This window comes from Enoplosus armatus, chromosome 2 (genome assembly GCF_043641665.1).
Source record: "Enoplosus armatus isolate fEnoArm2 chromosome 2, fEnoArm2.hap1, whole genome shotgun sequence".
NCBI lineage: Eukaryota > Metazoa > Chordata > Actinopteri > Centrarchiformes > Enoplosidae > Enoplosus > Enoplosus armatus.
The window spans coordinates 21992202-22016783 of NC_092181.1; the positions used below are offsets into that span (position 1 = coordinate 21992202).

The 24582-nt window shown below is 39.8% G+C and overlaps 2 protein-coding genes across 2 annotated transcripts; both read left to right on the forward strand.

Annotated features, from left to right (window-relative positions):
• Positions 1–15361: 15361 nt before the first annotated feature.
• On the forward strand, positions 15362–16856 carry sfrp2 (secreted frizzled-related protein 2). Its single transcript, XM_070924102.1, has 3 exons — positions 15362–15863; positions 16162–16242; positions 16552–16856. The coding sequence occupies exons 1-3, from the start codon at positions 15362–15364 to the stop codon at positions 16854–16856; spliced, it is 888 nt and encodes a 295-aa protein (XP_070780203.1).
• Positions 16857–21247: 4391 nt separating this feature from the next.
• tnip2 (TNFAIP3 interacting protein 2) lies at positions 21248–24151 on the forward strand. The gene is made up of 6 exons (XM_070925278.1): positions 21248–21565; positions 21963–22265; positions 22435–22524; positions 22718–22981; positions 23149–23265; positions 23402–24151. The coding sequence occupies exons 1-6, from the start codon at positions 21248–21250 to the stop codon at positions 23681–23683; spliced, it is 1374 nt and encodes a 457-aa protein (XP_070781379.1). The 3' UTR covers positions 23684–24151.
• The last annotated feature ends 431 nt before the right edge of the window (positions 24152–24582 follow it).

The following is a 24582-nucleotide window of genomic DNA, read 5'->3' on the forward strand; positions in this document are numbered from 1 at the left end:
TGCTTCTTTCGTTAAATGAAAACCAGCAATAGTCTACAGCCACGCTAGCAGCTCTGAGGCTGTACTTTAAGCTAAATGCTATTGTCAGCAAGCTAACATGCTCACAATGACTGATGGCTGATGCTTGGCAAACATTATGTTTACCATGTTAGCATTCTACCATGTGCTAATTAGCACTAAACACAAAGTACAACTGAGGCAGATGGAAATGACATTTACTCATTTGGTCATAAAACTGAAACATTTGACGAATTAAATGAGTGGTGCTCGATGAAAAGTTAAAAGAGTTAACTGTTTTAACTTATTTAGCATTGCACTTCCATGCAACATTGTCAGACTCAGGATGGACAGTTTAAAAAAATCGATGCATTGGATCCAGAGAGTCTAAACCTGGCGCCGACATTACCCACAATGCAACTCAACCATCAACAGCTGGATATTTGGGTGTACTAGCAGCTAATTTAGCCTCGAACTGCTAGCCTCAATCAGAGATGAGGCTTCTTTACATACCTCCAGATTTTGTTTGTTTTAAAACTTGTAGTCTTCACGTACTTTGATATTTTGATATTTGTTATTATAAAAGAAACTCATTTGACTAACTTTGTCACTAGTAATGAGAGTAAATTGTTTGACCTGCAGTAAAACACAGACCACTTTACAACTTTTAGAGATTAAATCGAATGCAAACTTTATCCGCTTTTTATTTATAAAATGATCAACACAGTTACAGTTTTGTTTCTTATCAGTGTGGATTAAGTTTTTAGTTTACAGGAAAGCCACAATCTGTTTACGGTCTATCAGCAGGTTTGTGGCAAAAAAACATAAATCATCTTCAGTATCATAAATTACCACTGGGCCCTTTGACTCCAGACAATCAACATGTGCAGAGTCTTGATATTTTTCCATAAATCTGTAAGTTCATCTAAGCTGTGCTGCTGAAAGATTGTATAAACATTGTCACACTGAGAGCTTGCGTTATGCTACATTTGCGAGCTGGAAACAATCCAAATGTTTTCTGTTTTTTTCTCCCTTCCACCTTTTTTCTCCCTAAACAAAAAAGGGGCACAATTGACAGCAGAAGAAAAAAAATGTTAACCATCATGATTTATTAATAATGGGGACCAATTGTAGCGTTTATTTATAATACAGCCATTTTTCCCTCTGCCATTTATAATCTTCACAAAGGAATCACAAAGCACTTTACGTAAAGAATGAATCACAGAACAGGAACGAGTAAACTGCGCTGACCATAGCTTACCTCTGTTTTTATCAGAACCATGTGGAACATCCTCTCTATCTTCTTTTCAGATGTTTGACAAGCGTGTGGGACGATGTATGCCAGAGTGCGTTGTTATGCCTGGTCCTGATGGAAATTAACACAGACATGATGTGGGATAGCTGAGCCGAGCTGGAAGCAAGGATTTGAAGTGGGGATGGTAACATGCAGTGTGTAGAAACTGGCTTGTCGCTTTGTAGATTTTCTTCCAGACTCTTATCGAGGCTCGTTTTTTTTTTTTATACCTTCAGCAGCTGTGGAGTTTCTTTCCAAAACGACATGCAGTACTTGGGGAAAAAACTTCCATACCTCCTAAATAAATCAAATCCAGCTAATTACAAGAACTATAGCGAACCACTACAAGTAGTGGAAAGTATTTTAAGTACATTTACTCAAGTACTGTACTTAGGTACAATTTTAAGACACTTGTACTTAATTTGAGTATTTCCAATTTAAGTATAATAATACAGCAGTACATTTCAGATGTAAATATTGTACTTTTCCCTCCACTACATTGATTTGAAAGCTACAGTTACTAGTTACTTTTCTAGACTTTTTTATTTTATTTTAGATACAAAACATTTAAAACATGATCCAGTGTTATAGACGAAACAACAGTATATAAAGTAGTTAAAATTAGCCCAACCGAGTCCTTCTACAACTTTTAATGCATCAGTAACAATAATTCAATAATGTAATATAAAATGATACTATGACAGTGGCCATTTGGCATTATATGTATGTTTTCTTTTGACACGTAAGTACATTTTCTCTGCTAATAATTATGTACTTAAATTTTAAAATTCAAGACTTTGTAATTGCATTCCTTGATATTGTATTCACTTAAATAAAAGACCCTCCTCCACCACTAGTTACCAATGTTCCTTTTAGAGGGGATGAAGTGGTGTCATTGTTATTCTATTGATCTTCAATCAGTCCCGAATGTAACAGCAGACAGACACTAAATATTGTGTGATTTTAGAAGGAACAGCTCAGAATTGTTCAGATGTAATCCTAATATGTTCAGTTTGCATCTTGAACCCACCAAACAGTTGAAAAAGAAAACTCCACTGTAAACCTACGATTGGAATATCAGTCAACCTCCTTTCAGCTGGAATGCTGGCTCTTATTAGCGCTCCGTCTTGGAGAAAAGCAACTGTAGTTTGTTTTGGATTCACAAGAGTTAAAGTAGATTTCAACAACGATCCAGTTTCACAGCTATAAAAGAATAAAAAATGTCCACAAACGTATGAAATCATTTCAAATACTCTGTCGGTCGGTTCACCACTTTGGTCTAGAGTGACATACCTCAACAAATATTGGATGCATTGTCATGACATATGGTGTATGTAAGGTACCCAGAGAATAAATATTTGAATGACTTTGGTCATCCTCTGACTTTTTCTCCAGCGCCACCATGAGGTTGTGGTTTTGAGTGAAATGCCGCAACAACTATTGGATGTATTGTTTAAAGTTTTATTTTGACCAATACTTTGGTTTACAACCAAATACCTGCCTAAATAACACCAGTGGTTAGCTCTCTATGTCTATCGCTTCTCACCATCGTTTGCAAAGGAAGTTGCAAGCTGCAAACTGTGCACGCATCAAATGAAAGCTGTGTATTTAGCCATATGTTTGCATATTATGGATCACCTTTGGGATCCATTGTAACTTTTGTGAATCCAAGCTGACTACGAACTTTTCAGAGCTTTTAAGCTTACAGGTTGATACTTAAATCATACATTTACGGTTGAGTATTCCCCACAGTATAGACCTTAGCTGGCAGCCTAATAAGCTGGGACAAGACTCCTTATTCCCCGACACACACACACACACACACACACACACACACACGCACACACACACACACACACACACACGTAGTCAGGCCTGGAGCCCCTCGAACAAGACCAGTGGGGAGAGGGAAAGGAGCTTTGTTGGTGGAGGGCAGGAGAAGGAGGGTCAAACAGGCTTTGGATGTATGAAGGAGCCTCAAGCATCACATTTGGGTCCAATCAAATCAGTGATGTTTTTTGGCCACATTATATAAAACAGATGGACCAAAAATGGGAGGAGTACATTTCTTTTGTATAAAAACAGTTCAGAGTGAAGAAGTGGCATTCTTTTTCTTTTTTAGGCGATTGATCTTTGCTTTGCAGCTTTCCTTTTTGTTTCTGAAGTCGTCTATTCGTCCATGTTTCATAATGTAGCATTTCTTTAAAGCGTTGTTTTGTTGTTTTCACTCTCAGCATACTAATACTTTGTCTCCAGTACTGATTATTTTCATGTTTTGTCTGTAGCTTGTGTGGCCTTCTGTTAACATTAATAATATCTCAACTTTTGACCTGCTTGTAATATGAGGCCTAATAGCTTTAACCACAGACCTGAGTGTGAATGTCACCTTAAAAGAGTGTCTCTGGACATGTAAAGTTGTCTCACACCCTCAAATGACCTCTAACCCCTCAGGAAAGCAGCGGGGGATGAAGTGCGCTCGGGGGGGTGTGGGTTGATTTAGCAACAAGGGTGAAAACTCGAGGGCAGGTGCTCCCTACTGGGGCCTCCGCTCCCAGTATGAGAGGCCTGGTTCTCCTGTGATGGATGGGTGTGGCTGAGATGCCAGGCCCCATTGGGGCAGAGTCCACAGCGGGGGAGACACCATCTGGTAACAGAATGTCAAGGCTGGCTCGAGGGTGGAGATTTATGCCCCAACCTCAGGTTCAAACGGCTGCGTCTGATGCAGCGTAGACGAGGTGGCAATGACAGCGTCCTCCCTTCTAGTCCAAAAGGAGTCCATCCATTTTTGTCTGTGGGGATGTCAAGAGGATGAAGGGGTTCAAACAACTTTAGGGTCAAGTTTTTCCAACCTAACCGTCTTCCTTTTCTTTACTGGGCGTCCCTCAGTGTGTGTCATGTAGATAAAATGATGCAGACACAAGAGTCAGTCTTTCCGGTGGTGCCAGCTTTGGGTCTTTGTGTTTGCCCTGCTCAACAAAGGGGAGCTGATGTTATGTGCAGAGCAAAAAAATTTTTTTTCATGTCCAACTTCAACAGCATGCATAAATTAAAGGCAGGCAGCCTGAAACAAACAGGCCCAAAACTTTTTTTCTCCTAGTTTTCCTCAGCCCCCTGAAGAAGCCACAACCGAAGGTTTTTCCAAACCGCTCTACCATCATCTACACACACTCATACACACAATCCAGCCACAACGACCATGTGGAATAAACACAAGTGGCGAGTAGCATGAGTTCATCCACTGACCAGTGAAATCTCCATCAGTTAGCTCAGTGTAAGAATCAGAGGGCCCGGCAGTTTTTTGATGGGCCTATTAGTGCCTCGGCTGCACAGGGAGGTTGGAAGGGGAGAGGTATTAAACAATTAGGGCCATAGACACAGATGTGGGAGACCGAAGGAAAAACTCAGTGTGCGTCTGTGTGTGTGTGTGTGTGTGTGTGTGTGTTGGGGGTTCCCAGGCCTATGAAAGTGGTCGTGCAGGACTATGCACAGTGTCCCATGTGGAGCTCATTTTATCCCTTCACTTTGAGGATAATCTGTAGAGTGTAGGAGCATAACGCATGTGTGCATTTAAAGTATTTCGTTTACTGGCATATACAAGGATTGTGATTCTGTCTGTGTTTCCTAATGTACTTATATACAGTGCAAAAAGAATAAAAAAAGACAGATATACTGTAGCTGAACAGTATAGAAACAGGCAAGTAAACATATTTGGTAAGTACAAGACAAGTATACAGGCTCAATGTATATAAATAAGTGTCTTGGAAGTGCAAAAAGATGTTGTTGAGGATAAACTTCATGTTCCCACAGTCATATATCTTAAACTTTTATCTTAATATTCTTTTAACTTACCTTTTATTCCCTGCGTTAATTATTTGTACATCAGTTTAGTTCTCTGAGTAGTTTCATGTCTGTAAAATTCTCAACATGGTGTACATAATTTCTTTTTCTATTAAAGCTACAGTAGACAGTATTTATGTAAAATGTATTATCTTATTACCCTAAATCTCAAAGCTGCAGCAGAACAATGAATCCCATCTTCGCGACATCTGAGAGCCAGTAATTTCATATCTTTAGCTTGTTATACATTATGTATACTTCAGTGTACGTCTGAAAACATTTTGCATAATAATTCACTTTCTTGCAGAGAGTTAGACGAGAAGATAGATACCACTCTCATGTTTGTGTGTTGAGTATATAGCTTGAGCCAGAAGGCAATTAGCCTAGCTTAGCATATACTGTGGACTGGGAGCAGGAGGAAAACCACTACTATGGCTCTCTCTAAAATTTAAACATACATCTACAGACACCTCTAAAGATCACTGATTAACACATTGTTTCTTATTTGTTTGACTTGCATTTAAAAGTCACCTTTGTGGTTTTACTGGGAGTTACTTGCTGTGACTATTTATTGGTGGGCACAGTGACTTCCTGTCTTGTCGTCACAGTGAGGTTGCCAAGCATCAAGACGTTTTTCATCAAGAAATAGTTAAAACCAGCTTTCCAGCTCCAGGCATACTGGACAGAGCCAAGCTAGCTGCTTCCCCTTGCTTCCAGTCTTTATGCTAAGCTAAGCTAAGCCTCCTGACTGTAGCTCCAACACATGAGAGTGGTATCAATCTTCTCCTCTTACTCTAGGAAAGAAAGCGAATCAGAGAGCTGGACTCACTGATGTTACATCTCTTGGTTTTGTTATTATGGAGCATTCATAGACTGGGCAGGCTTGTAAACACGACTGTACTATACACAGTTCACATTTGAGGTTTCTAAAACACTGAAACACATTTGAGCTTGCATGTAATAGTTGTGTTGCAACGTCTAAATTTTGGTATTTGGTTGCCAAGGCTCAACCTTGAAGGGAATCTTTATAAAGAACAATGCCTTTATTATTCATTATGCGTGTTACATGCACTACACCAACCCTAACATTATTTTGAATTTTAGGTCATCTGGAGTAACATGGAATGTCAGCCTGATTTTTCAGAATACAGTGAAGCTTTTGGTTTGATTATCTCTCATAAGCAGTGGGGTATTTTATTATTGGCAGAGCAACAGAAAGAAAGGTTTTCCTTCAAAACATAAAGCAAACAAAGCAGTCTCATCATCTTGACACTGAGCAAGTTTGTCACTTCTTGCTTACCATTTCAGTTGTAATAGCAGCCTTAAAACCCAGACATCATGCATGGAATGGATTAGAATAAATGTTATATTTCAGCTTGTATACACTGAATGTGTCATCTGATAGGGCATACGTAACCTCTGGCAGTATGAGGCAGAGTCAAGGCGATGTTTTGGTTGGAACGCTATAACTCGATATTGTGCTATCACCATAATTCAACCAGGACTGTCAAGCAAAGATTTGCAGAATATCTAATTAAGCACCACAGTGAAAGATAAGCAATGGCAATGTTTACTTTCTGGTCATGTGTCTTGTGGTGCAGTGATGATGCTCTAAAACACTTTCACAGGGCTTCTGTTTCCTTCCTCTGCGACAAACACAACCAGAAAGCAAAAAGACTAGAGCAGAGGCACTTTGGAGGAGGTCGTTTTGTTGGATGTTTGAGGTTGGAAAAGCCCTCGGCGATAAAGGGGAGCCATCATTTAGTTAATGTGAGGCCAGGCGGTGATGTGTCTCCCCAAAGAGTTTAGGATAACTCGGGGTCTTTTCCTCCTCCTCTCAGCAGGACTCTGCAGGTTTAATGTGCACTGCCTCGGGCTTGTTCCATCTGCCTCCGCACACCATTAGACAGAAACATACACAAGGTAGTGTCGCTACTGTACGTCAGTGCTAACACGCTCTCTTCTGTACCGAGGAATAATAAAGGGCTTGGTGATTCCCTCTGACTGCCTACTCTGTTACCACAGTAGGAGAGTTCAGCACGTGGGGTTTTAATGTTGCCTTCTTTATATGAAAACATCAGGGAAGCAATGATGACATGTTGATGGGTCCATTACACCACTTAACGTTCATAGTTGGCACAATGACAAAAGCGTTTACTTCTATGGAGGAGGAAATGTCTACTTCTGGAAATTAGCTATGAAACAAACATTGCCGAGTAACGAAATAAGAATGTCAGACATCATATAATGGAAAACTTTCACCAGTATGAGAAGATGAAGTACAGAGCGCATTTAAAACAAAAAATGAATAAACAGATCAAGACATTTAGCTTTTAGGCTGATGAGGTCAAGCTCTATTGGTCTAAAATGACAGGGCTGAGATAATAAAAATAATAAAAGTAGTCTTGTTCATTTTTGGCTTTTTCAAGTAAAACTCCACTGAAAACATGTTTTGGCTCATAAAGAGGACTTAATACAAGCCCTCCTTTTGTCACTTACATGGTAAACTGTTCACCTTTGTTGCACACATGGACCTTAGTTAGTTAGTAGCAACATATTTAGGCTAAAGTGGTTAAAGTGTTTGTAACATATTAAGCGACCAGACAGACAGCAGAGAAGTGGATTATGCTGGAGAAATATATATGTCATCTGTCATCTGTCTGCTAAAATGTCTTGTCACAGGGACGAAGGATCAGTATGATATGGTATGATGTTTCATCTAAGGCTTGTTCTCACGGTAGTATATCTCAGTAGCTTTGTTTTAGGGTATTGAGCATGTACATTTATCAAAAGCAGGGGACATATAAATAGTACTCTGTTGGATACGTACATAAGAGTTCTTGCAGGTTATGGGTTTTAATGTAGATTTTGATGTAAGAGCCATGCTGTAAATAAGGTTTTTATGTGTTTGAGTATTGTAGGTACTGGATTTATTTATGTTTTTCCTAATGTCCATGCAATAACTCCTTCCACCAAATAGTTTTCTGACATCCATGTATGTTGTTGATGCAGTCTTGAAACAGAAATTGTGTTTTTTGTTATGAAACAGAACTTTCTTCTCTTCATATTTGTTTTTGAAGATCAACCAGTGAAAGTTCACAGTTCAAATATTAACAACTCAGATAAACATTTAAAACACAGCAAATATAATTTCATGTGCTGTTTTCCTTCTGCTCTTATCTTGATGACTTGCATTCCAGAGCATGTTCATATTTCCTAGAAAACGATAATATGAATATTCTGTTTACTCATGCAGGTCTGTAATTTTTGGCCAGTCAGGGGTATCTGGATAAAATTACCCTTAATTACATTTAGTTACATTGAATGGAGTTATCAGTTTTACTTGTAGGAGAAACTGAAACATTTCACAGTGTCAGGGAAAGAAATCGTATCACATCTGGAAAATGAAAATATGATTATGTTGGAGATCTGTTTTCTGTACTACGCAGGTTTTTGTAGGAGATTGTTACATTTTGATGGCTTTGTCCCATTTTTGAAACAGTGGAAAGCAACTACAAGTCAAACCTTGTTTCATGGTTCAGAGGGGCTGTTGCGAAGTTTAGAGGTTGAATCAGTGAGCAGAGGTTGTTCAGAGTTTGGGCTGAACTTGGTGTAAAGTCTGTTTCTGTTTAGGGGACACACACTTCTCAGCTATACCTTCAAACAAAATGTGTCCTTGTTGTGGTGTCACAACTGTGAATGAATACCAAACCTTTATTTACACTTGAGCCCGTGTCTGGTATTCCAGGGGTCACTGTGGGTCACTTGCTAACCCGCTGCCACCATCGCTAAAATTAAGAGGGGTGGTTTTTCTTTTTTCTTTTTTTCTAACCCCCAAATTCCTGTGATGAAGGTATGTGAGATTATATTTCACAACACAAACTGTCAAAAGGCAAATGATCCATGACTTCTGCCGGAGTGGTAATTTGTTCATGTCATGTAGAACTTGTCTTTGTAAGAAGTAAATTAATTTGAGAAAAAGAAAAAACACAAACAAATGTTTCAAATCATTTGTCTTTTTCATTTGCATTTACATCCAATAAACATGTCATTCGTTATTCAAAATATGGTACATTGAAAAAGACAGTAAGTGATAAAGAAAAGAATAAACATGTATCTATATGAAAACCAACAGGACAAATAAAATGAAATCAAACAAATAATAAATGATCACATTTTTAAAAAGTACATTATGCATGTATTATACATATATGCATAATCACATGTATGCTCAGAGCTGGAAGAGCCCATCAGAGACAAGGACTTACCCCTCACATATTGCTGATTTTAAAGAAATCTGCAAAAACAATATCTAATGTAATCTCTATAATCTTAATTAAAAAAAATTTGTGCTGAATCCCTACTATCTCCAGTAGCAATTAATATGTTGAATTAACAACAATCTAATATATTTCTAAAATGTAAATAAAATGAAAACAAATCAAAAGCCAAACTGGAGAATTTAGTATCACATTGACAATGTGTAGGCAATGAAGTGATCAAACATAATCAATGTCAGCAGTCATGTCGTTTTCACCCCTGATAAATGCAAAAAAAGAGAATAAAAGGTGGTGAAACATCCAATCAAATGTTCAAATGAAAGGAAAATGAAAGGAAAATATTATTCATCATCATAACCAATGATAGATTTTATACTCCAAAACATGTTTCAGAAGGTGTGTGATCACCTCTGTCTCTAGGATCTACTCTTAACCAAACTTAAACAGGTTTTATTCTTACGTTTGCGAGTGGGGGTAAAAGTGAAGAACTTTTACTTTTATCTCTCGAGTCCAAAATTTCACTTTTAGCAGTTATAAATAAATGTGGGACAGAACTTGACTTGAAATCTCCTTAAAAGCACAGGAAAACTCCCCTCACTGAAGATAACTGTATCTTTTAAAAAGTTTTGATTGATTTTCATTCATGAGAGATTCAGTAAAAGCTCATCTAGTCATTAAGTAGAGAACAGCAACATCCCTTGTATGAGGAATGTGTGAAGGTGGCGAGGGGCAGGACGATGGGGTGCCCTTCTCCATATGGGGTGGAGATCAGGTACGGGTCATTCAGAAAACACTTCTCTGACGGCAGAGCTGCTTGTACTTTGGTCTAAGTTGTAAAATATCCCCATAGAGCCCTTCACAGTGTGAGTCTTCCAGCTTCAGTATCGGTCAGGGGTCAAAGAGCAGGGCCCTACAGAAGGATCCGCTGGTCACATTGATCCATGGACATCCTCCGAGCATAAACCTGCCTGCCTCAGTGCTGTGTTTTATGGTACAACGACGCTGTTTCTGGATCCTGTAACGCAAATCTGGCCAGACTTTTGACCAGCCTTCGAGTACTGAGATAACACGACTGTATGGTCATTACAAGCCATTACAGCAGTAGTTTGACATTTTAGGAAATGCTTTTATGCGCTTTCATGTCGTGAGTTAGATGAGAAGGTCAATACCATGCACATGTCTGAGAGGTATATATGAAGCTACAGGCAGCAACCGGTTAGATTAGCTTAGCACAAAGACTGCAAACAGGGGGAAACAGCTAGCCTGGCTTTGTCCAAAGGCTTTGTCCAATCTGCCTACCAGCACCTCTAAAGCTCAGTAATTGTAAGTGTAAAAACTTTGTGAAGTCACTTCATGTAGTCACTGCTGTTGTTTTTACACTTTTGTATGGATTAAACAAACAAGATATAACGTGTTAATTCATTAATTAGTGAGCCGTAGAGGTGCTGGCAGGCAGATTTTGTTACCTTTGTCTTTATGCTAAGCTTAGCTAACGGCTGCTGGCTGTCACCTTATACTTATCATACAGTCAGAGAGTAGGATCGATCTTCTCATCTAGCTCTCCAGCATATTTCCCAAAATGTAAAAATTATTGCTTTAAATGATTCATAAATGGCATTTATTAATTACATTTCAAAACTTCAGTAACAGAAAATACAAATAATCTTGTTCCCTCTCCACTGCTATATACAGTGCACACATCTCTAATACGCATGTGGTTATCCCAAAGTCTGCTAGAGTCGTCTACGTGTCCCACAGCTGCTCTGAAACCCCATACTGAGTCAATTAGACCTGTACAATAGGAACATCAATTACGCCAGGCAGGCACAATCTATATGACTCTGGAGCTCTAATGAGATTAATTCCTCTTGGATGGGATAAATTCTTTCCCAAATGTCAATGTAGAAAGAGTGATTGAAGCTAACAAGCTCATTAGTGCACTTCAGGACAATGTTCAGAGCTGTATAGTTGATTCTCAGCTGGCAGTCAAGGGGCTGTGGAAGATAAGTATGAAGACTGAAAGACTAGTGCTAAATAATACTAAATAATCCTTATTTTATCAGTAAATAAACACCAGATAAACACAGCTTTTTTTGTAAAAGTGTGGCAAATTGCAGACCATCTTTACAAAGACTTCAGACCAATGAAGTCATACTGTAAAATTTTTATTATTATTATTATTATTCTACATTGTTCTCGTTGTCAACAAATCCCATTAATAGACCAAAATCAACATTATGTTAGTCTGCCTCTCCACCTTCCCCTGAGCCCGTTTGTTCCTACACGACATAAATCCTTAAAAAACGGTCACAAAAAATGGAGTTTCATTTTTAAAAGAGGCTCAGTAATTTCCTAAAACAGCTGGGCACTGTAGTTTTTAGTCAGCATTACCCAAACAGCAGCAATTAGTGCATTTGTTAGGGGACTATTTTCATCTGCGGATTAATACACATTTGGTGCAGTAGCAAGTATTTACATCTGCAGGACAGTACATGTGGGATTGATTCAAAATGAACTACAGTGCGACATTGTGTTTCATTGAAGTGTTTTTATTAGTTTTCAGACAACAATGGATGACACAGAGGAATAAGCTATATCAGGCTTTGACTAGACAGACAATACTTCATTGTTGGTTTTGGTCTTTTCATGGGATTTGCTGACAATAAGAAGAATATAGAATATCAACAGACTTATCCTTAATCTCTTCTTATCAGATGTAATTTTGCCTAAATCCCAAGATCCTGTGTGGAGCTGGGTAGACTGCATAAAAATGGGACTATTGTGAATCTGCTAAGAAACAGGACTTGTCAAAAACAGGGTTGGTTTATATTATAGCAGTCCTGGTGGCTTTGATGCTCCTCACATTAAGAGATGTGTCTTCATGAACATTTCCACTGGGGTTTGGCTTTCTTTAGAACCTGCACCATACACTCTGTGATTGTTTTTGACAGTAGTCTAGTCCTTCTTTATGAAAAAAGGAAGAACAACGGTGGATGGTAGTGGAGGGGGAAAGAGAAAGAACGATGGGTTAGTGGGCTACAGATGGACCAGTAGGTCTGACAAGCTGTGTCTCATTTTCACACAGAGTTGTAATGAGAACCCGCTGGGGTGACTTCAAGCACAGGCCTAGGATCAGCTTACCTCTATCCCGAGCCTCTGACCTTAACTGTCTGTGAAACCATATTGTTAATAGAGACTGCATGTTATCTGTGTTCGGAGAACTAAAGCCTCATGCTTGGTAAGGTTTGATCTGATCCTAATTGCAGTCCATTTATCCCCCTTTGGATCCTTTCCATCATTTAGAGTCTTTGTTTCTTGTCATTTTAAAATACGAGCTGAAGCATCATTTTGACTACTTTATCATGTTTTTGTACATATCTGATGCCTCAATGTATATTCCATAACAGCCCAAGAGTGCATCATGAGTCTGTTTACAGCTGATCACATTCAGTCGCCCAGGAAAGGTTAGCATGTGACCTACCACACCACAGGTACAGTTTAGCCAGCTGACCTACTGCTCAGCTAAAGGGAGTCCAGTTGCAGGTTAATAGGGGGCTCTAGCCCTTAAATGGCCGTATAAGTGTTTCTACAGAGACCTGAATAGAATTAACACACTTTGAAGGAAAGGGGATAAGAGGGGGAGTGTTGCCCTATAAAAGCAAGTTAAACCTTTGACACAGACTGAAGAACCAGTTATGTCCCTGCTCCAGTGCTTTTAGGCCACATTCAGACCAACTTTGGCTCTACAACTAGCTCACCCATTCAGTCGAATACATACAAGCATGCATTCTTTTTAGATTACTTTGCAACATGAACACCATATTTCTGCTGTTTACCTCGCAGTCGTTGCGACAGATATTTGCCGCCGTGATAACTTTTCAGAGTTGTATAATTCTGCCTCAGAGTATTATAAACTGCTGTGCAGCGTTTTGGCATCTGATAATCCTTCAAACTGATGGCTCTGTTACTCAAACGACTTCCTGGATCGTATTTCATGTCTCACTGGTACCTGAAGCAACACACCCCCACCAACGCAGTCCCATGCAGGGCTGTTTTCGCTCTGAATAACAGCTTAATCCTGATAGGCTTGGAAGACATTTTTTGCTCTTTAAAGCACCTATAACCAGTATTTTTATAATCAAATGAGGTAATGTTAAAGGTGTCACACATGGTGATGAGCCCATAGAGAATAATCAGTTCAGTTCACGCAAGTTCCCCTCAGCTCTACAGAGCTTTTTAGCATCTTTCAGCTCTTTGTTTTGGTTTTCCAGCCTACACCTTCACTGTTTTGCTTCATTCTCACCGCTCACATGGCCTCGTTTTCAGTGAAAGATCTCTAAAAACCCACTGTAAACTACCTGCTCAGCCCCAAATGGCAGACAGACAAAGTTAGCGACTAGCTGGTGAACACAGTGGAGCATTTAGGAGCTAATGGGCCAGATATTTACCTCAGGAGTTTCCTTTGTTCCAGAGTTGGAAAACACTTACTGTATCTTCAGTAGCAAAACAATTTAACACCTAATTCAAGGCTGCAGCACTTGATTCATAAAACATTAGTTATAGATGCCAGGTTCGCCAAATCGTTTCTAGGTTCTGTCTTGTTTTCGTACGGAAAGAAAAACATGTGAAGCGGGAACTATTTCCAAAATATCCTCTTTGTTCAGTTCTGCTAAAAAAAGAATTGGCACACGTAGAGCTATAAACTTTAATGGCTTTGATTCATGGCAAATAAACTACAACTGTGTTTTCAATTCAAATTCTTTTTCCAACTTAAAACAAGTGACTCAACCTTTTTGAATGACTGAGAGAGCTGCTGAGTGTGTTCTGAGAGACTGAATGGTGCCAATACATGAATCGACATGTAGATACTAGATGAGTGTTAAATAGATTAATGCTCATCAATTCATTACTTGTGAAAAAAAACATGTTGCTGTTGAGCTTTCAGCACCACAAATGAAATGCAATTGACCTCCATTGTACTGGGGTGGCAGCAGAAGTCTCAGTGACATATCTCTAAATCTGGGTAAGTAAAACCAAAAATATCTGAATATCTAGAAACCACGAGGGCAAAGTGGGAAAATATGTTTCTGTAATTCGGGTGACCCTTTTAGCTAGAAATTCCACAAACATCACATTCAAGATTTAAGTGTTCACTCGTTTCAGCTTCTTTCGAGGGAGCAAGAGGAAGGTCAAGCCTGAGAAGAACCATACTCCTTGTCTGCAGACCAGACTGTAGCTTAAGGGGGTCTGAGAGCGGATAGGAGCCAGAGCTGCAGAGCAGGAGGAGGCAGATTTGGTTTCACCCCTGGGTGTGCTGAGTGGAGGTCTGCTTCTCACACCAGGGCAAACAATATTTCACCATGTGGTATGAACCTGCAGACCTGCCCAGAGGATTTCACCACTAAACTCCTAATGATGGAAAATTAACGCTTCAGTGAACTGAGCTAAATGCCCCTACTGACAACATTTCCAAACTATTTACAGCATGGGTCTAAAAACAGCAAAGTTAAGGGATCACACAGGATATATTTCTGTTGGTTTGGCCGTAATGAGGAAAACCTGTCAGACACGTTTTGTTATTATTTCCATGAAGGGCAGGAGATGAAATAGGGAGGGAAATTGTTAAGAAAACGACTGGTGGTAAAACACTATGAGCTATAATTAGAAATCAAAAATGCCTGTCAGACCCAGAGGAGCAACAAGTGAGAATTTGGGCTTTTCTTTGACCGCGGAGACAAATCTGTGCTGAAGGTTCACCTGATATGAGGAAACCAAGTGGTGAAAGGAGAAGCAGTCTTTACGCACACCCTACAGACTCCTCCCAGACATGCCTGGAAGAAAACCTCTTGTTACAGTAGGAGCTGGCCACTTACAGAGGCTCCATCCGCGCTGACTGATGCTCAACCACTCCTGATTAAGGTTAATATTTTGCAGGTTTTTACGCGTATACAAAATGAGAGCCTTTATTTCGACAGTGACAGTGTTGTGGGTGATAACAATACCCTGCATGGAAGCCATCCACGGATTGTACAACTTTGGCCAGCATGACTTATTCTACAAAAAGAATAACTGCAAGCCAATTCCTGCAAACCTCCTCCTGTGCCACGATATAGAGTACACAGAGATGCGCCTCCCGAACCTGCTCGGACACGAAACCATGAATGAAGTTCTGCAGCAAGCTTCGTCTTGGATCCCTCTGGTTCAGAAGCAATGTCACCCCGACACGAGGAAGTTTCTCTGCTCCCTTTTCGCTCCCGTCTGTCTGGACGATTTGGACGAGCCCATACAGCCGTGCAGGTCCCTGTGCGAGAGCGTCAAGAACGGCTGCGCGCCCGTGATGTCCGCGTTTGGCTTTCCTTGGCCAAAGATGCTGGACTGCGACCGTTTCCCACTCGACAATGACCTGTGCATTCCACCTGCAGGCATCGACAACTCTGCGCCAGTCACCAAAGAAGGTATGGTTCCGTTAAACAGTATTTTACCAGCAAATTTACCATTCCCAAGTCTTGTGCATAAATGCCAAATTCACCTAGTGGAACATGAAAAATAGTAGATCATGCAGGGGCATTTGTTGGGTCATACAATGCATGTGTGTACAGCATGATTTTCTATACAATACATCCACTCATCTGTCCATTTATTGCCCCAGGATCCACTGTGTGTCCCACTTTTTTTGTATTGTTTCATATTCCACATTTTGTGTTGAATTATGGCAAATCATGTAACATTTACCACGTCTAATTTCTGTTTTAGTGCCCAGAGTGTGCGACGCTTGCAAAGAAGCAGATGAAAATGACAACGAAATTGTTGACAACCTGTGTAAGAATGACTTTGGTAAGTCCATCCATCTATTTTATTAGAGCAATAGTTCCCAAGGTGAAGCTAAGAGGTCATGGAAGGAGGTTCCAGGAGATTTCAGGCAACAGGAGGGGAAATTTCACTCTTAAGTGTGCTTTATTCACTAGAAAGTCCCAAAAAAGAGTGTGTATTGTGACCAGGACTTCCCTCCTCACTTTTATCTCCCCTATTGTATGCATTTTAGTGTTAAACCCTTTGTAAATGTATAGGCCATACGTTTCTCAGTTGGCTTTCATTAGGACGTGCCAGTCTCCATTCCTTATTTTCTCTCCTGCTTGCATCAAGCTCTGAAGATCAAAGTTAAGGAGATCTCCTACATCAATGGCGACACCAAGATAGTGCCGGAGACCAAGAGCAAGACCATTTACAAGCTGAACGGCGTGACGGAGCGTGACCTGAGGAAGACGGTGCTGTGGTTGAAGGACGGCCTGCAGTGCATCTGTGAGGAGATGAACGACATCAACGCTGCCTACCTGGTCATGGGCCAGAAGATGGACGGCCATCTGGTCATCACCTCGCTGAAGCGCTGGCAGAAGGGGCAGCGTGAGTTTAAGAGGATTTCCCGCAGCATCCGCAAGCTGCAGTGCTAGGAAGGGAAAAAAAACTGCATGTGTCACTGTTGAAGTAAAAGTTTAGTGGAGCTCTTTCCAGTTGTCACACAAGTTGCAATTATGGTTCATAGACCTCTCGTGTTTTCCATTGGTTTATAGTTAAAAATGCCCAATATCTTTTATAATAATAATAATTTTTTTAAAGGCAATATATAGCAAACGTTTATTTGACTCCACAATTATAATTCTTATGGATGTTCATGTTCTGAAAGGTGCTATGTCCCAATACGCTCAAGATACATTTAACAATAAGGCCACAATATTTTTAAAAGCCCATTTTTAAGTGGCTAAATCACACAGGTTGGCCATGTCGTCTAAGCAAGGTACACATTTATATCTGGTACAGACACAGAAGTGAGCAAACATAGAAAAGAATTGTAGTAATGTGAGATTTTATGAAGCTTATCCCTTGACTCCCATTCATTTTGCACTGGGCACCCCCTAGTGGCCTGTTTTAAAGTGGCGTGTCTTTTTCTGGGGAGCTGTCATCTCATTAATTGCAGTTAATTGTACTCAGCTGGTGTCCCAGGTGTAAAGGAGTCACTAATTACATGGTTAGAGCGAAAACTAGCAGAGCTTTGAATCCAGGATTAAAAATGATAGATTAAAAAAAATCATTGGCAGATGTGGCGTACTGTTAAATCCTGTGATGGGGGTGAGTGTAACATTTTCCTTTTTTTTCTGGTATTCCCTGGGAATCTGTTTCTGCTGTGATCTGCATCATAGCCTAAAAATGAAACCTCTTTTTTGGGGCATTCCTTAAACAAGGCTGAATCATCACTAGTTGTTAGTGTTGTTAGACTATTCACAGGAACAAACTGCATAACAAAAGTCAACCCTTGACTGCTTGAGAAAGAACTCCATGATTAAAGTTCTCAAGTTAAAGAAAAAGATATTTTAGGGGAGTTTTAAGTCTTCTTAAATAAAATATTTTCATCCTCTTTTCTGTCATAGTTCTATAGAAACAATAACAAAGGTGAGTTCATTCACATTGTGTGGTGCATATTGACTGAAGCTGTGATCCCTGTGTGCGTAGTGTGATGTTCAAAGACAAAATAATGTCTGTGTTTTTGTATTCTACCGTTTTCTCAAGCAAAAATGAGAGATAGCTGGCTATATTCTCTTCCTGTTCAACATATTAATATTCCTGGTAATCTTTTTGTACTTGAGCCGCTCAATACTTTTCTACCACAGTATGATTAAAAACAAATATTTTTCTACTCCAGACTTTCATATTTCATTTAAACTTTTATGTTAACTTTTGGTTTGCATCTTCATCCTGTTGTTTGAGTGACACAAGTTGTTTTTTTTAGTATTAGTGATGAATATCTGCGTTTTGGTTGGTAGTGTTGATTTGATGAGCAGTAACTTGTTAAGCGCAAATAATCATGTGGTCGTGTGTGTGCAATGTATAAAGTATTTTTTGAAAGTATTACTGTGTAAATATAAAATACTGTCTTTTATTTGTGTATAAAGTTTTCAGTGATTAAAAGCTGCCAACAACATGTTTTAAAATGACTCATTTCATTGTGTGTGTGTGTGTGTGTGTGTGTGTGTGGCAAACACATTTACTCATGAATAAAAGAGGAATTTTAAAAATAATCCTAATGGTCTCGGTTATGAAATGGAAAATTATTAAACAGCGCCATCTAGTGGAATTCATGGTCATGAGTAACAATTGGATGCATATGAGTCATTTGGTGTATCCAAATACTTAGTGTAATTATTAAAATATTTGTCATTAATGTTTTTGCAACACTTCAGATCTGTATTTATATATTTGTTCCTGTAATATATTAGCACTGTTATTAATTGAGGCTTATAATGCTAAATAATTAAAATAATTGCGTCACTACTTGCAGGTCTACCCATCAACTTATGTTGTCGTGAGGTAATGCAGTAAAAGGTGTCTAGATAAGTGCACCTCATTCATCCAGGTATTTTATGAACAGGTATAAAAAGAAACTATCCACTGGACTATGGATGTAGAGATGTTTTGCCACTCCTTCAAAAGGCTTAATCAGTGGTGGAGAGTCCCAGGCATATCCACCTCTCTGGGTCAATCACATGAGCTGCTGAGTTGTTATTTATGATCAAGGTGTGAATTAATGTGAAATCAAAAATAAGGAGTGTCAGAATAACATTGTAGGATACGGCCTAAAATATTCAGGCTACCAATACTCAGAATTATCCCCTGAGGAAGGGACATCACAATCAGGAACCTCACTGGTCTCTTCTGAATTGCACCGAAAGTGTACAGCAACTGGTAAAAGATTAATGAATTCACCTACGCTTCTTCCTACATGGTTTTTACAACCTTCACACCTTGATTCATGTAGCTCTGACAACTGTCACATGACTGCCATGTAACCTCAATGACTCACCTCCTCAGCCCTCATGTGACATTATGGTGTGACTGACCCAGAAATACCTGGGACTCCCCACCGGCCAGTCGAACTGATGGGGCCTCCTGGATGAATGCCAAAAAGTTTTTAACGCTACACCTACAGTCTAGACAATAGTTTCACTTTGACCTGATAATGCTCAGTGTTTTGTAGTCCGGGGTCCAACCCTGAAGGGAATGGGGTGTTTCACATGTAGTTTACATAACAGCTGCAAATCAGCTTCATCTAGATGCTTGACTGTACTTAAGTACAATTTCAAGCTACTTTCAAGCATTGCTTATTCAACTATCAAACACTACGTGGCTGAGATTAGCTCCCCATCAACCAGCTACAACATTAAAATACTACCTATAACAAATCAGTAGCTTTTTCTTTACTTTTTAAATTAATTTTGTGAATGACTTGTTACTTGTAACAGAGTATTTTTACACTGTTGCATTGATATTTTACTTAAGTATAGCATCTGAATACTTCCATCACTATACTGTGTATATATTACATCTGTTGCATTTTTCCTATGTAGCAATTTGCCCTCAAACAAACAAACTTTTAGCCTAATGCAACATCAGAATGATGGATTTTGTTGGTGTCTATAGAACAAGTGATGTTAGTTATCATCCACTGTGAAATTGTCTTTTAATTGATTTCAAGACTTTATTTACAATATAAAAATTCATTAGATTGTGGATTCGCCTGTCAATTTACCACCTTTCCACAGGTGAAGTGATGCTTAGATTATTGTATTGTATTTTTCATTTGTGAAATACGAGCATAGTCGTCAAGTCACTATACAGTATATCATAGTTATATATACATATATTTATGCCTATCATGGTAGCATTATAGGCTAAGTCACTGCACTGCTAATGTTAATAATGTATATGTAGTAATTCCTTACGGTAACAGATATAAGTCTATTTCCAAAATTTCCGAAAGCAGAAATGCCCCACAGGATTATTAAAAGCCAGACAATGGTCGGTCATACTGCATGAATCAGTCTGCGCAGCTACAATAATCACGCACTCACTGGTGCGGCCGTAATTGCGCCATCCAGGCTGTTTAACAGAAGAATTAAATTACATCATAATGAAGAGACGCGTCTGATGATGCATTCATCGCCATGGGAAAACGTAATGTCTCTTGGGCGAAGACGAACAATACTATAAAGTAGTATGTGGGAAATTTGCTGACAGTCCAGTTGCACTTATGTGACGTTTAGGGGACGGGATACGTGGAAACCCTGTAAACTACCGTTAGGAAAATTAATGCTTTTGAATAAAAGTATTGGTTATTATTGCATGCAAAATATGAGCTAATACTATAGGGGAATTCATATTTGGGTCTATTTTAAGCTAGTTTCTAGTTCAATTTTTGGGTGGGATGAAACAATTTTATAGATGAGCTGCATGATAGGAACGTTTTTTTCCCCCCCTTAGTCACATCGAGGCTATGTGGCCCAATTTGCAAAAATATAATAACCGACTCTCTTATAGGAACACTTTTTGTTTGCTAATGCTAATCAAAAGCAACTGCCTGCGTTGAAAAATCGCACCTCTCGCTCGAGAGTCGAACTTTACGACGGTCTGGAAGGCAGCACTACAACTTCCAGCCGTTGGTGGTACCTAGCTGAACTTTTTCAAGTCTGTATTTAAGATTTGTGTCTGTTTTCTTTACCATTTGTGCCAACAAGCTATAACACCCTTTTCTACCTCCCAATGACGGTCGACGGTGAATCTTTGAGAGCAGGCAGGGCTCAGTTTGACGAAGCTCAAAAAAGTCCGCGGGGAAGTTCCCTAGGAAATCCCCCAAGACTGTTCGGGGATATTATTCTCGACACCGATGCGCCAAAGCTCCGACACAACTGAGCTCGTCGTTGCATTTGTAAAGACACAGGGCTAGAAGCAGAGGCGTCAAATGCTGGATTATTAAAAGACTGATCCTTCTGTCAAATCTTCGAAGCCTGCAATGGATAACGTCAGTATAAACACGGATACCGACATGCTGAAAGACAAAATGCGGAGTTACAGCACGCTGAACTCTATGTATCACGAGACGAGGCAGGAAATCGACCTTCTGAACAAACAGATTTATGTAAAAGACAATATCATCGCAGATCTAAAAGCGAGGCTGGGGAGATATGAGAGGATCTACATGACTGTGGGAGATAACGAGTCTGTGGTCATCGGGCCGTCCAAGTCTTTGCTGGAGAGCTTGTGTAAAGAAATCTGCAAACTGAAACGGAAGAGGAATGATATGGAGTTCAAGGCATCTCGACAAGCAGAGGTAAAATATGTTGAAAATGCTTATAATGGGTTGTTCCATGCAGCTGAGCGCTTGTCGACAATGAAATAAAATTGGCTGATGGAGAAAAGTCTGTCCTATATGGATATACTCCCCTCAAATCCATATTACAATATGTCATTTTTTGATTTTTTGATTTGAGCTGTAGGCTATTGTAATGTTCCATGTATTTTTTAATTCTTTACAGAAAGTGTTAGAGATCGTCCTCAGAGATACAAATAAGCATAGGATTGAAATAAAACACAGAACAACTATTAGTTGTAAGAATTATAATAATAATACATTGTATATGTATCTTTTTAATATATAAAATGTGCTAAAAGATTACACAATACAAACTTATGTGGTCATGCAATTCATCTTTTTGTCTTCCTCTCAGGAGGTCCAGAGGCTGAATGTGCAGCTCAAAGAGAAGGAGCTGGAGCTGGAGAGTGTCAGGTGTCAGCCGGACCACGAGAAGGACCAGGAGATCCAGAGGCTGCGGTCGTCCCTGGAGGAGAGGGAACGGTCTGAGGCCACCAGAGCCGTGCTCTGCACATCCTTGGCAGAGGAGGCCGATCAGCTGCGCAGCCAGCTTGGTGCAACGGTGAAGGTGTGCCAGGAGCTGCTGGCCAGGCTGGAGAAAGAGAAGAAGGGGGGAGACGAAGTGGAGGTGGTGGCTCAGCAGCAAAAGGCTAAGGAGGTGTGTGACGCTTGTGCTGTGTTGGATGTGTTTTTGTGTACTTTGGGCCTCGTGGAGGGTGACTGGTGCCTTTTTATTTCCTTGTACATTGGACCTTTTTTTTTTTAAATGCAGTGTTTGCACTGTTTTTTTCTTCCTCTTCTAACTTCTCTTCCACCATTTTCTACAGCTGACAGAGTCCTCTGACAGAAGTGGTGTTCACACCCAAATCCATCAACTTCAGGAGGAGAATCAACTGCTAAAGCAGCGAGTGGCATATGTAAGTCTTCACCTACAGTAGAAGAAGTTTAGAAGTTATGCTCAGAGACTTTCCCTGAAATCAACCAGGCACTAGAAAAAAAACATTTACACAAGATATTGAGTTGTGTTTTTTATTTTTTAAGAAAATATCTTAAATATTAATGTGTAATCTGGAACATGTTTTAACCTTTTGTTGTAATTGCTGCTTTTAGGTACAAGGTCTGAATTCTCAGTGGCAGAAGTATAACTCCAGCAGGGAGGACTATATCAGGGGTTTATGCCAGAGGCCGAAGGAGACTACTGGGCAGGGCTTGATGCCTGGGCTGGGCTCTGTAAGCACCGGGTTGCTTCATCATGAGATTTCCAGGCTCAATGGCTTACTCGAGGAGAAGATCAGCGAGTGTGAGCAGCTGGGTGGAGAAATGGACGAGATACGGAGGCACGACCAGGAGCGCATCCAGACTCTGGAGCAGCAGGTCGGTGCTACATCGTGGTCGAATTACATCTCTGAATTCTGCTACGTTGAATCTGAGATTGCATTTGTAGAATTTGACTGTATAAAGCTCTTGTGGCATCTGATGTGTTTGAAAACCGATTTGTGAGGAAACAATTAGACTAAAGGTTCTTTCTGTTCCTTCCTCAGGTCCTCATCTACACAGAGGACTTTAAGTCAGAGCGTGCCGACAGAGAGCGAGCACAGGGCCAGATCCAAGACCTGAAGGAACAGGTTTATCAGCTAAAGCGGCAGCAACACAAACAGGTGAGACGACAGCTGTTGAATTAGGCGGATGAGTGCATCTTGAGACACTTTCACTTAGTTTTTTTGGTTAGCATACTCCTGTTTACATTGGCTATCTCTTGCGATCCTAATAGTATATGTACATGACTGTCTTCAGCAGGGAGCAAGCAGGGAGAACAGAGAAGTGGTCCCCATGTGTCGTGTACACATAGGACACAGGATCTCCTCAAGGCGACATAAAGACTCTCCAGAGCCTCTATTGAGGAACACTGCTGAGATGCAGCAGCAGCCTGCAGCTGCAGCAGCAACAACTCCGATTCCTGCCTGGAACGAATGCGCAGGCCTGTCAGAGCTACAGTGCCCGCAGTGTCTCGCCACGTTCAATGACAGGGACGCTGTAGAGTACCTGAACCATTGTGAAGAGTGTGCCAAACTATAACCGGAACAACACTCATTTGGAAAAGACAGTTATCTCTTGCTGACAGTAACTGAACACTGAAGAGCAGCACTACACGGCAGAAAATAACCTGAGTGGAGTTTCCAATTCAGAGAGGCTTGACAACAAATGAAACGACTGACTTAAGAAGTTTGTACATAATGAAGCAAAACTGTACAACCCCAAAGTTCCGCTGTTGCAAGAGAAATGAGTTCATCAGGCTTTTCTAAATCTGCATAAGTAATCCAGTGTCAGGTTCTTAGTGTACTCCTGTGGCAGTGCAGGATGTTATTGTGGTGGGGAAGTGGATGTTAATGCAATATATCCAATATCATATACCTCAATGTGTCAAATTACAAACCTGTTGCACTTTCTTGACATTTATCGAAAAACTAATCGTAGGATCGTACGATTGAGAGATTCATGATGCATAAGCTTCTTATTTTGGATCTAGACACATCTAGTCGACAATGTGGTGCTATTAGTTGTTTATTTTCGAACTTTACATATTTCTGTTTCTGTAAATTATATATTCTTAATAACAGATTTTAAATATATAACTATTATATTAATATTTATTCTCTTTGCATAAATTGGAAATGGCAAATCATTTTTGTGCAATGTTTTGTTGCCTTTTTTCCATTTAAAGCCATGAAATATTTTTTCCTGGTAAACTTTTGGGATCAAATGTTAAATACAATACAACTGGAAACATTTTTGAGATCCACTTTTTGAAACAGTGTATGTAAAGATTGCATCCCAACTGACAAAGTGCTTATTTTTGGAGATCTGGTGCTTTTCTTTTTTCTTGAGCTGGCACATTATTTTTGTAATAAAAGACTGTTTACCCACACTTTATCTTATGGTGATTTATATAGCTTCAAATACGTTTCATTATCACG

Bases quoted from the DNA above. Each gene is read 5' to 3' on its own strand.
- sfrp2 (XM_070924102.1), top strand. From the start codon at position 15,362: ATGAGAGCCTTTATTTCGACAGTGACAGTGTTGTGGGTGATAACAATA. The intron at 15,864-16,161 runs GTATGGTTCCGT...TTTCTGTTTTAG, and splicing joins TGCGCCAGTCACCAAAGAAG to TGCCCAGAGTGTGCGACGCT. The intron at 16,243-16,551 runs GTAAGTCCATCC...GCTTGCATCAAG, and splicing joins CCTGTGTAAGAATGACTTTG to CTCTGAAGATCAAAGTTAAG.
- tnip2 (XM_070925278.1), top strand. From the start codon at position 21,248: ATGGATAACGTCAGTATAAACACGGATACCGACATGCTGAAAGACAAA. The intron at 21,566-21,962 runs GTAAAATATGTT...TCTTCCTCTCAG, and splicing joins AGGCATCTCGACAAGCAGAG to GAGGTCCAGAGGCTGAATGT. The intron at 23,266-23,401 runs GTGAGACGACAG...GACTGTCTTCAG, and splicing joins AGCGGCAGCAACACAAACAG to CAGGGAGCAAGCAGGGAGAA.